The sequence below is a fragment of the Zea mays genome, chromosome 7 (genome assembly GCF_902167145.1).
Source record: "Zea mays cultivar B73 chromosome 7, Zm-B73-REFERENCE-NAM-5.0, whole genome shotgun sequence".
NCBI classification, from domain to species: Eukaryota; Viridiplantae; Streptophyta; class Magnoliopsida; order Poales; family Poaceae; genus Zea; species Zea mays.
In genome coordinates, this window is record NC_050102.1 from 136,570,826 (window position 1) to 136,582,031 (window position 11,206).

The window sequence follows — 11,206 nt, forward strand, 5'->3', positions numbered from 1 at the left end:
ACCAGCTCCGCCGGATGGGCAATGATGGCGCTCCACAAGCTCTGTGACGACGGCGGCCCCCAGCTCTCTTACGGAAGCAGGGCGACGTCAGCAAGGACTCGACCGCTCCAACAGCTGTCCCTCCGCCAGGCTCCGTCGCACCTCCGACAGCCACGACATCACGCCAGCAAGGTGCCAAGACCTCTCCGGCTGCCACATTGGCATGTACCTAGGGCGCTAGCTTTCTCTCCGCTAGACACGTAGCACTCTGCTACACCCCCCATTGTACACCTGGATCCTCTCCTTACGACTATAAAAGGGAGGACCAGGGCCTTCTTAGAGGGGGTTGGCCGCGCGGGACCGAGGACGGGACAGGCGCTCTCTTGGGGCCGCTCGCTTCCCTCACCCGCGTGGACGCTTGTAACCCCCCTACTGCAAGCGCACCCGACCTGGGCGCGGGACGAACACGAAGGCCGCGGGACTTCCACCTCTCTCACGCTCGACTCCGGCCACCTCGCCTCTCCCCCCTTCGCGCTCGCCCACGCGCTCGACCCATCTGGGCTGGGGCACGCAGCACACTCACTCGTCGGCTTTGGGACCCCCCTGTCTCGAAACGCCGACAATATGCATAAGAACATTACACCATACAAGATAAAACATCATAAAAACGAGCAATATAAAATAGAGAAAGCTTCTACGGTTATGCAAGGATAAGAAACACGACGATCAAGCTACAGTCGAGAAGTTATCGTGTTTGCGTTAAACAAATATTAACTATAACATTTAATTCGACATTAGCAAATATAAATAATCTCTACCTTTTAGTTTTGATTAATCTGCTACACTAATAGCTATCAGTTAAATAAGTAATTTAATTAACACGAGAGATTCTACGCGAGGCGAATTTATGATACACGAAACAACACGATAGCGTGTAGAACGATGCGCGGACATGCACGACATAACACGCTGACGACACACGAAATAGCGCGTGCGACCAGCGCGAATGACGCACGAATCAGCACGCGACCACGAGCACATCACGCGCGAACAACACGCAGACAGCACCTACGGCATGCGAGAATTACTAATAATCATCGTGTTTATACTAAATAAATATTAATTCACAAAACATTTGAGGTGGCGTTAATCATGTTAATCAGTATTTTCAAAGCGCCAATTAAAACTATAAGTTAGGGTTAACTAGATTTCTATTTTAATAATTATCGATTAACTAAATAATTAACGAAAGCCTGTGTCACGACAAAATAATGCTACTAACACGCGGGGTAGACGAACGGGTTCAGGGGATAGCGGATGTCGTCGGGACCCCGACGGCACGCTGCGCGTACGCGAAACAATACGCACAACAGCGCGCGACACGCACGAGTCAACGCGACTACGCGCGAGGACCACTGACCGATGTCGCGTTTATAATGAGCAAGTGTTAAAAAAGTATTTAAGCATAATATTAACCATGTCAATGTTTATTTTTAAAAGCACAAGTTGTAGACTATAAATTTAATTTAATTAGAATGCTAATCTATTAAACATTAGTCAAGCAGACATTTAATAAATTATTTAAATTATGTGACACGATGAATTAATGTCATTAACATGTGGAAAACATCATTATAAATCTGACATAATCTGAATGGGGTGAAATAAACTTAAAACGTAAGAGATATCATATTTTTACTAGCTCTCGGATATAAAATGATGTGGCACATTTTTATTGATCAAAAACTCGCCAGGCGGAGGGCCACATGGGGCTCAGCCACAGTGGATCATGGAGGTGGGATCCGGTGTGGCTACAGCCATGCATGGGCCACGGGACGTACGACAGCAAAAGTCACATGCATGGGAGACGTATCGGGCATGCTGGAGAGTCGCAGTGCACCATCGCGCATGCAGGTGGGGCTCACACTGCATGCAGTAAGGGGTTCACAAGACGGTTCCTATATCCACTTCTCCTGCAACCGCACACACACGCACGACCATTTCTTCTCTCCACGACCGCACAGGACTCTACTCGCACGCAAGGCATGGCTACCGGCCGCGGAGACGAGGCAGCACTCCGGCGAGACAGCGTCACGACCGAGGCCCACTCGCTAGCATCACAGCACTGTGTGCGTCGAGGAGGATGCGAGGAGGCGAGGCTGAACTATCTGGAAGAAAGTGGAGGACGTGGTGTTGCAGGGGTTCTGATTCTTGGGGAAGATGAATATGGGCGCTGGTTGACTGGTGGTCCGAGGGGCGCGGCTGGGCGGCTCCTCTGCGCGAGCGCTGAGCGCACCGGGGCGAGCTGGCTGCCGAGGGAGAGAGGAAATGGGGTAGCTACCGAGGGAGAGAGGAAATGGACGAGTGGGCGGCGGGGCGGGGGCAGGCGCGCATGCGCGTTGCTGAGTGGATCATGGGCGCGGCTGGGCGAGCGGCTGGGAGCGAGCATGCAGGCGCGTGGGCTGCGCGGTTGGCGGCTGGCGCATGCATGCGAGACGTGCAGCAGGCGAGCGCGCGCGGGGCATGCGGCTGGGGCACGCGCGTGGGCTGCAGGGTGGGCTGCGCGCGCTGCTGGTCGGCCGGGGAGCGCTGGGCCGCACAAGCGGGGAGGGGGGAGGAAGAGCGGAGTCGGCCTCGCGGTGGCAGGCCGAGGGACGGGAGCGGGCCACGAGGCCGAGCTAGGCTGAGGGGAGGTTTTTCCCTTTTATTATTTTTCTTCCTTTTCTTTTTCTATTTCCTGCTATCAATTTTATTTACTATAACGAGCTACATATTAAACAGATACACACCAAAGCAAAACATCACACACAAACAAATATATTTCCGTATGATGCATCAATCATTATTCCCTTAGGGTTTTATTAATAGCTATAACTGGAGTAAAATTTCCTATTACTTGGAAAGAGATAAATAAAGGAGCGAAAAGAAAGAGGAACAAGAAAGTAACACCTGAATTTGATGGATATTAGAGAAAAAAATTTATACCCCCAAATTCAGGGTGTTACAGGGGCCTTCGGCTTCCGAAGGTCCTTAAAAACATGATTTAACAATGTCTCTGGAGTATAATTTGTAAACAGGTACTTTTGGATTTAAATCAAAACCATAGCGGGAAGATGCACAAAGAATATGAAGGATGGCGCAGAGCCGAAGCTATGCGCAGGGGAGCTTCGGCGTGATAGCAGAAAAAGAAACCGACTTAAAAGGGAAAAGGCTATTTAGACCCCGATGGATTGCTATAGAGTTATTAGCAAATGTAAAGGGCATGGGTGTAATTTTACATGGGCTGCGTCCCGTATCTATAAATAGATGAACAGAGCTCCCGTACTGTTCACGCTGACTTGGCATTTGCTTTCGCGTCACGCTTGTACCCCTACTTTCCTTCGAGCCGAAGGTACATTTATAATTTGTTGTGATTGATTGATACAGTAACACAAATAAGGATAAGTTAATAATAATGTTAAAAATATTTATATTATTTTTCATATCTTGTGTATGAATTCTTCTTCATCATTCATTGTGCTTACGAAGGTTTGTCCTTCATAACCTTCGTCCGGAATTCATTATATCCGAAGGGAGATAATGCTTCGAAGGACGAAGGACTTTAACATTTAACATTTTTTATGTTGCCTTGTTCTTAACTCTTAGCATTTGAGAACAAGTCCCCAACAGGGATCTCGGTAGAAGTCAAGTGATTTTTCTAGCACTCGCGCGAGGTCAGAAATTGGTTGTATCCACTTTCTTATCATAATGATGTTGGTTTGTGGATCACAATCCATGAGGATTGGTTGTCCACGGGATAAAAATTGGAATAAGGATTAAGGTGTGGTACCGTGAGTCAAGCGTTTGAACGTACTAAGCATATGCCGAGAAATATGGTAAATCGGTAAGCCTCGTACCTGATTGAACCTGGTAGTGGACTTTACCCCTCACGCGACCTGAGACGTGGTCTTCCATTCCGGTTATGGTGGGTACAAGTGCGGTCACTGCACGACGGCAGTCGGGGTCAGTGAGGCATTGTACGCCAAGGCGGTGAGCCCTGATCTGCTGACGGGGAATCGATGGGACGGTTGATGTGTGTGGGGACGGAGTGCCTCGCCACGTCGTATGTTTAGGTTTACCTTGCAAGGTTTAAAAACTCGATTCGAATCGTCTGCTTCTCGCAGCTAATGAGATTGTTTGATCCATGCTGCTACATTGAGTAACAAGTGGAAATGTGATGATGTGACAAAAGATGTTGATTGCTAAATTTGCTTGCTACCATGAATGAGTAGATAGTACACATCTAGTCTTAAGAGAGTCACACTAAAACTTGACAAAGCTAAAACTTGATTTATAAACTCAGCTAGTGCTTTTGGCAACCAAACCCCACAGCCAAACAGCTGCATGTCTAGAGGTAGAGGAGTAGACTCCTCACACCGGGTAAGTCTAGCCGAGTATTAGTATACTCAGCCTTGCTTGTGGCATAATTTTACAGGTTCTCTGGAGGACATGGTTGCTGGAGTGACTTGGCCGTCTATCTTGCCATCGGGTTGGACTGTCGAGTGGGACCCTGCCTCGGCTGAGGAGGAGCATGAGAAGTGATGGGACAGGCTTCCCATCTCTCTGTTTATTTATCGTTAGTTTTATTCCGCTGCACTTCGAACAATGATAACTACTTTTGCAAAAACTCCGATGATGATGTAATAAGCTTAATACTCCTTAATGTATGGTTTTATGCTTTATTGTATTTGCTCTGTGACTCACCATCGAGTGAGATTGTGGTACTTGATCCTGTCAAGTGGCCTCGTCGGACTAGATCCGAGGAATGGACGGGTTATTCTCATTTAAGTGTAGTCTAGCCTCTAAAGCGGGGTTTAGACACTTAAGTTGGAATAATTCGGGCAGTTCCGCCACAGCGAACCCCAGCAACCAGGAGACGTACACCTCTTCCTTGAGGTCTCCATTGAAGAACGCACTTTTGACGACCATATGGTGAACCGCCCAACGCTCGGCGCTGCCAATGCTAAGGTGACGATAGTAAAAAAAACCACGCAAGTGGAATTTCCAGAATCCAGAAAAGCCAGAAGTACAGTAAATTCATATTCATAAGAAGTTACTAGCAAAATCGAGTTGATGGTACAAAGACGAAAATTTGTAAGGCGATTGATGCCTAACAAGTAACAGTGAACAATATTGCAACAATGCCTAATCAAAGGCTGGGCTGATTGGCCTAATTCTCTAACCTCAAGTAGGTACAATCTCCGGAGAAGGCGGCAGGAAGCGAACGAGGATGGTCCCGATGGCTATGCATAGCAGTATAAACTGGACCGAGCAGAACAAGGAGGCTCTGCTAGCTCTGGCCTGCAGCTTCAGAACTTCTGAAATCTCAGACAGCTCCTTGCATTGCGAGTCTAGTTTATCCACCATATCCTCCAGCATCATCGCCCTGTTCTCGGCATGCCGCAATTTGGTTTCTAAGGATTTGTGATCCGTCAGAAGGGATTTCTGTGCCTCGTTAAGAGCAAATTGATTCTTGGCCAGGAGTTTCCAATCGTGCGAAGCTCTTGTCAGGATAAAACACTGAATCTCTGCCTCCATCTTCTCCAAGAGCAGTTGGTCTGCATCAGACTGTAAAGACAGCAGATCATCGTTACATGCTATGGTATCATGTGGTTGTACTTGGCTGAGTGCATCTAGTTCAAGTATTTTTGAATCTCGCTCCTTGATGAGCATGGTGGCTTCTTCCAGCTTCCACTCGAGCATCTTTATCTTCTCATTTAACTCTTCTACAGGTGAGCTGCTCCATTCTATTTCACTTTGGTGAATTGTGGAATCTTCATCAGTTTCTTTCCTGATTTCCACAAACTTTTGGATCTCTGCAATATATATACAAGGAAGCAGTCAATGGAAAACACTTGACTGGGCCAAAAGAAGATTTTCTTAGGACAAAAAACATGTTTTGTAGGAAAAGCTAAATAAGGTTTAAGAAGATCATGAAAATATATAGAGTAGTTATGACCGTGAAGCAGATGTTAACTAGCACACCGAAATTTATGGTAGAAACATAGTATTTCTCAGAAGAAGCAAAATAAGCATGGAAAAAATGCTAACTGAATACAACAACGAATGCTCCAATTCCAAGTTATAAAGCATGTAAAATTACTCATTTTCAGCTGAAAATTCTAAAGTACACAAGTATATATATATATGATAGCACAGGAAAATTCTGGCAGGTGTTACACAATCAACAATTGAGGTAGATAATTACAGTAGACTATTAGACTTTGTATTCTTGGGGAAAAAACATGATCTTGGAAGTTGGAACTGCTTGATGGCTATGATATGTCAATTGAGATGGCAAAAGGTCAAAGCTACTGCATTTGTTTTAGAAACAAGCATGCCATACTTTGGCTTTACAGGTAAAATAGTGTTTAAATAAAAAAGCAAACAAGGACCATGTGGCAGGATGTTCTTAGATTAACTCTTCTAGTGGAGCAAACTCATTCAAACAGTGGTGTTCTGCTGAAGTAACCACCATCGGCATGAAGGAAGCATGAGAGTGGCATGAAATAAGTTCATCAAAAGATTATTCTATAAACCCAAGCATTCCTGTATCGGTTGCCCCTCTTCCACCAATGATTTCTCATTTAATTGCCCATTTCGTTCCAGCAAATAGAGTGCCCACATCATAAACCTAAATTAATTAACCTCGCTGCGAAGATCCAGTGCATTAGGTTATCTCCAACAGATTCTCTATCGCATTCCATATTTCAAACTTCACTCTGCAAACAGTGTCAAAAAGTGTCATCTACAGTTCCGTGTCCCCTATTTTACACTACCCGCCAGAGACAGTCTTACCCGTAACCTAGCAAACTGTAAGATCAAAGATGCTTGCATGTCTGTCAAAAGTAGTAATGAACAATTATGACACTCTGCAACGAGCATACCAAGCAACTATGTTCAAAATCATGAGACACTCTGCAACGAGCAGAATTCCGAAATGGTTTAATCGTCTCTAATAAGCAAGATTTGAATGAATTGAAATTTTGCAAGGTAAGGTGTTCCAAACCATACCATTCTCAAGCGCTTCTTGTGCCGACTGAAGCAGTGCCATCGACTCAACATACGGATCCAAGTATGAATGAGTCTCTCCATTCTCAAACTTGCCCACACTCGCTTCATCAAAGGTATGATTGTTGGAACCAGTGTCACAGTTCCCCAATATCCCTACTACACTCCCATTCTCCTTGCAGACACCTCCTGTAGCATACCGCAGGCCAGCACTTGGAGGTTCGTCGTCACTTTGTTGACCATCAGGGAATAGAACCTTGTGAACACCGTTGCTTGTGACGTCGGTAATAGATCGCCGCGCATGAGCAGCGTTAGAGCTTCGGAGGTTGGACTCGACGCTGGAGCGAGAATGGTCTGCTTCAGCCGTGGAGGAGGCGCCGCGCACACGTGCAGCACGGATGCTCTTGCCGTGAGCAGCGCTGGGGGCGCGGGATCGCGCCCTGTCGCGCTCCCGGCCGAAGCCGACAGACGAGAAGTCGTGGCGCGGCGCGCTGGCGGCCGTGGAAGACTTGCTGGTGCGGTCATCGCTGTTGTCCGAATCGGCGCCGCCGGCTCCCACCGAGAAACCGGTGGTGGCAATCAGGTGGCCCAGATTCGGGTCCAACCTAGTCAGCGTCGGCGGCGGAGGTGGGGACACCTCCAGCGGCACGAAGCTTGACTTCACGGACGCGACCGAGCTCTCCACCTCCTCTGCAGCCGCGTCCTGCTTTCCCTTGGGCTTGTCGTCGGCAGGACCGTAACGACGCTTGTGGAGCTGCGCTGCCAAGTCCTCACCCGCGCTAGCACCAGCACTGTTACCGAGCCCGGGGCTCACCGGAGACCCCTCGTGGTGCTGCTCGCGCGGGATACGACGCCACCGGCGGAGCCCGCGGCCCTTTGTGACCGGTTCGGCTGGCCGTGTCTGAGGCGCCGGCGCGGGCACCGGCGACTCGCCCACCGACTCGCCGACGCTGTTGGCGCCGGAATCCATGCCGCCTGCCACCGGAATTGACAACCTTGGCCGCGGCTTTAGAAGCCGGATGGGATGAGTTGCCACATCGGAGGACGAGAGGCACGAGTCCTTGGGATCGGGGCGAGCCCTTGGTGGGGGGATCGGAATTCCCCAGCTCGGGCCTAGCCTGGAACTGGAGATCCAGGGAGTGGAAGGCGAGAGGAAACAGACAGTATCAGTAAACAAACCAGAAAAGGGCTTGATATTTTTGTTCCCTATAGGCGGCCCGTTTGTGAGCATGTGATAGGTAAGACTTTGTTCGGTAATCTATTATTTACCTCAATATATATGTATTGAGCTGGATTAGTGTGTAAGTTAGTTTAATTTACACTTCAATTGTCACACCCGGGTTTTAGGGGCACCAAGACCCGGGCGCGAACATAATCACCAGGTGTGCTGCGACTAAGTCTCAAACATATGATGAATCATGACACAGGGTCGAATGTCATATCTTTACTAAATATCAGGAGTTCTATACAAAATAAATAAATAATTACATTATAAGAAGACAACGGTCCAGCAACCCAAAGTTGACTGGGAGACGATGGCCTAGACCTCTCACGAACTCGCCACAACATCCTCCATGCGCCTCATCCTGCGGTACCTGTTCTTGACCTGTGGGGGTGTGTGAGACAGCAAGAGTGAGCTCACATACGTTCATCGCTCAACAAGTTATGGGGAATAATGTGCATGAACTCGCCAAAGGTGAGAGCTCACGTGAAGTGTAAGGCTTACCAAAGAGGATGGTTAGAGCTGAGCATTGCTTTTAAAGTTGGTCAAAATTTTATTAATAGTTACTAAGTATAAGTAAATACCAACACAATTAAGTAGTAGAACAAAAGTAACATCATCACCTGCGATGCAATGCATATGACAATTTGAATTTAGTTCCATAAATTAATCATCAGAGAGTCCTGAGCTGCTCATGACCGTGAGCTCGGCTAGTATACCAGTTTTACACTCTGCAGAGGTTGTACCCTTTACCCACAAGTCATGTTACCCATCTACCAAGAGATCGCGACTTCCCATACACCTCTACCGAGGAGGCGAGGCAGGGTAACACTACGAGGCCTTTACAAAGTTCCACTAGCTTCAGAAAACCCGCTACAGTTTATAGGAAGCTCCAATGCAGGGTTCTTGCCTGACCGCCATCGCAGCAAAATCAACCAAGGACCTCCCTACACTGACCACTCCCCTACTGCCCTTGCCCCTTTCGGGTAAGGTAGTCCTCCACTAGCTTTCCTAATTAATCAGCCAAGGGTGTCCATAAACCCTTGTGGTGGCACGTGTTTCTCAAGTTAAGCTCTATGTTCCAATTAACATTAATGATCTTGACATGAACATAAATAGAATAACAAAATAACTGGAACATAGATATGATAAATAATTATCCCAAATCCATGTAAAGCAATAGCAAACTACCCAAGTGATTCAGGGGTAAACAAGGTAATGAGATAAACAATCTAGGGTAACCTATTAGGTCCCATCAAAATTAACCTATGCATGAATATGTGACATTAAAGAACATTATTGGGTAAGAAGTGGTCAAGGGCACAACTTGCGTGGGACTTGAGATTCCAGGTACCAGGATGATCTTCAAGTGACACGTGTCCTCACTGCTAGTCGTAGCAATACAAACGAAACATGGTATAGGCAAAATTAACATCACATCATACATAAGCACACACTGCATAATAGTAATCCATGCGTCACTACGAGATCGTGGGTTCGAGAACCGCTAAATTCGGAGTTACGGTTATTAAGTTATGAATTTCTGAAACTATTTAGTGCTTAGAATAGATTAATCCTTATGAACAATTTTAATTCAAGTTTCATGGTTAAACAAATGTACTAGGTGATGAACAATATTAATACAAATTTTTTGCAACTGGAATGACTCAATTTGGAGTTAAAATGAATTTACTATGAATTATTGAAGCTCTAGCACTCATTTATATCATAAAAACCTATTTTCTAATTCATTTATTCATTTTAACACGCCACTGGACTGAGCCTTAATTATAAGAAAGTCCAGGGGTTAATGCGCGAAAAGTCCCAAGACACAGATTTACCCCGCGGTGGATGGCGGGTTGATTTCTAAATAAGCCGAGGGCTCTTTTCCAAAAATACTACGGCGAAGGGGGTATGGTTCAATAAGGACCGATGGATCAGATTTGAACGCGTGAGATTAAATCGAGCTCCGCCCCGAACCGGTATGCTCTGCAGACCATCGGATCGACGATCAACGGCCCGGATTCAAAGTGCCGAAGGGATATTTGCTTCTTCTAATCTTGATCGTGGCTTGCGAATCCAACGACCCGAGATTTAAAACACTCAGATCAATTGTCAAGCGCCCGATCCAGATCAGACGGCCAGGGACGGATCCGGGTGAAACATTATCTAGAGCGTCCAATTGAAGATCTAATGGCTAGCCTTCTTTCTCCTACCTGAGTCCAAGCTAGGCGACGGAAGGCCTGTTCTTCGCCTGCATCTCCGCCCACACCCGCTTCACTCTCCTCCACGCGACCACCAGGGAGAGCGACTGCACAGCCACGGACGGCTTCGTACCCGAATGGCGCGAGGCCGTCGACCCTCCACGTGCGCCGACCGGAACCACGAGCCACAGCCCCAACGCCAACGCAAGCCCATGATGGCGGATCACCAACTGTTCTCTCTCTTCTCTCTCTGTGTGTTTCTGCTTGTGCTCGGTTCTAGGGGATGGGGCATCGGCTGGGCTTTATAGGGGCGAGCAGAGCAGTCCCCAACGGAATTCTGAAGCTTGCGGTGAGCGGCAGCAACAACCCAACATGCCCAGCGCGGAAGCTACGGGGGAGAAGTCCATCAGACGAGGCGGAGTCCGCGGGGTTGTTGCCCTGTCGCAACGGAGGAAAACGGGGAAGAAGATTCCGACCCAGGGGCCCCATCTGTCATCCAATGCCCGGAAGCAAGCGTGCGCATAGGCAAAGATTGGCGAGCGGACCCGCATGGCAGTGTAAGGGCAGTGTGGGGCGGTGGGAGACAACCTGGGCTGGTGCGGCGTAATTCCAGGGGAAAAGTGGGCCACGGCCGAGAGAGATATTGGGCCAATGTGAGAATTTGGCCCGCCAGTGGTAAGCTCCTCTTTATTTTATCCTTTCTTTTCCAACTTTGAAACTTCATTTCAAAATTAAATCTTGTTTGAACTTC

At 47.6% G+C, this 11,206-nt stretch overlaps 1 protein-coding gene across 1 annotated transcript; it reads right to left on the minus strand.

Moving 5' to 3' along the window:
- Nucleotides 1-5,037: 5,037 nt before the first annotated feature.
- Nucleotides 5,038-8,229, minus strand: LOC100278416 (uncharacterized). Its single transcript, NM_001151704.2, has 2 exons — nucleotides 7,033-8,229; nucleotides 5,038-5,834 (listed from the first exon to the last, which is right to left on the minus strand). Exons 1-2 carry the CDS (start codon nucleotides 7,997-7,999, stop codon nucleotides 5,203-5,205), a joined length of 1,599 nt encoding a protein of 532 aa, NP_001145176.2. The 5' UTR covers nucleotides 8,000-8,229; the 3' UTR covers nucleotides 5,038-5,202.
- Between the last annotated feature and the right edge of the window lie 2,977 nt (nucleotides 8,230-11,206).

What these genes read in the sequence shown, in the direction of transcription:
- LOC100278416 (NM_001151704.2), bottom strand. Translation starts at nt 7,999, where the DNA reads ATGGATTCCGGCGCCAACAGCGTCGGCGAGTCGGTGGGCGAGTCGCCG. An exon ending in ACAAGAAGCGCTTGAGAATG is followed by an intron (nt 5,835 to 7,032) that starts GTATGGTTTGGA and finishes TATATATTGCAG; the next exon opens with AGATCCAAAAGTTTGTGGAA.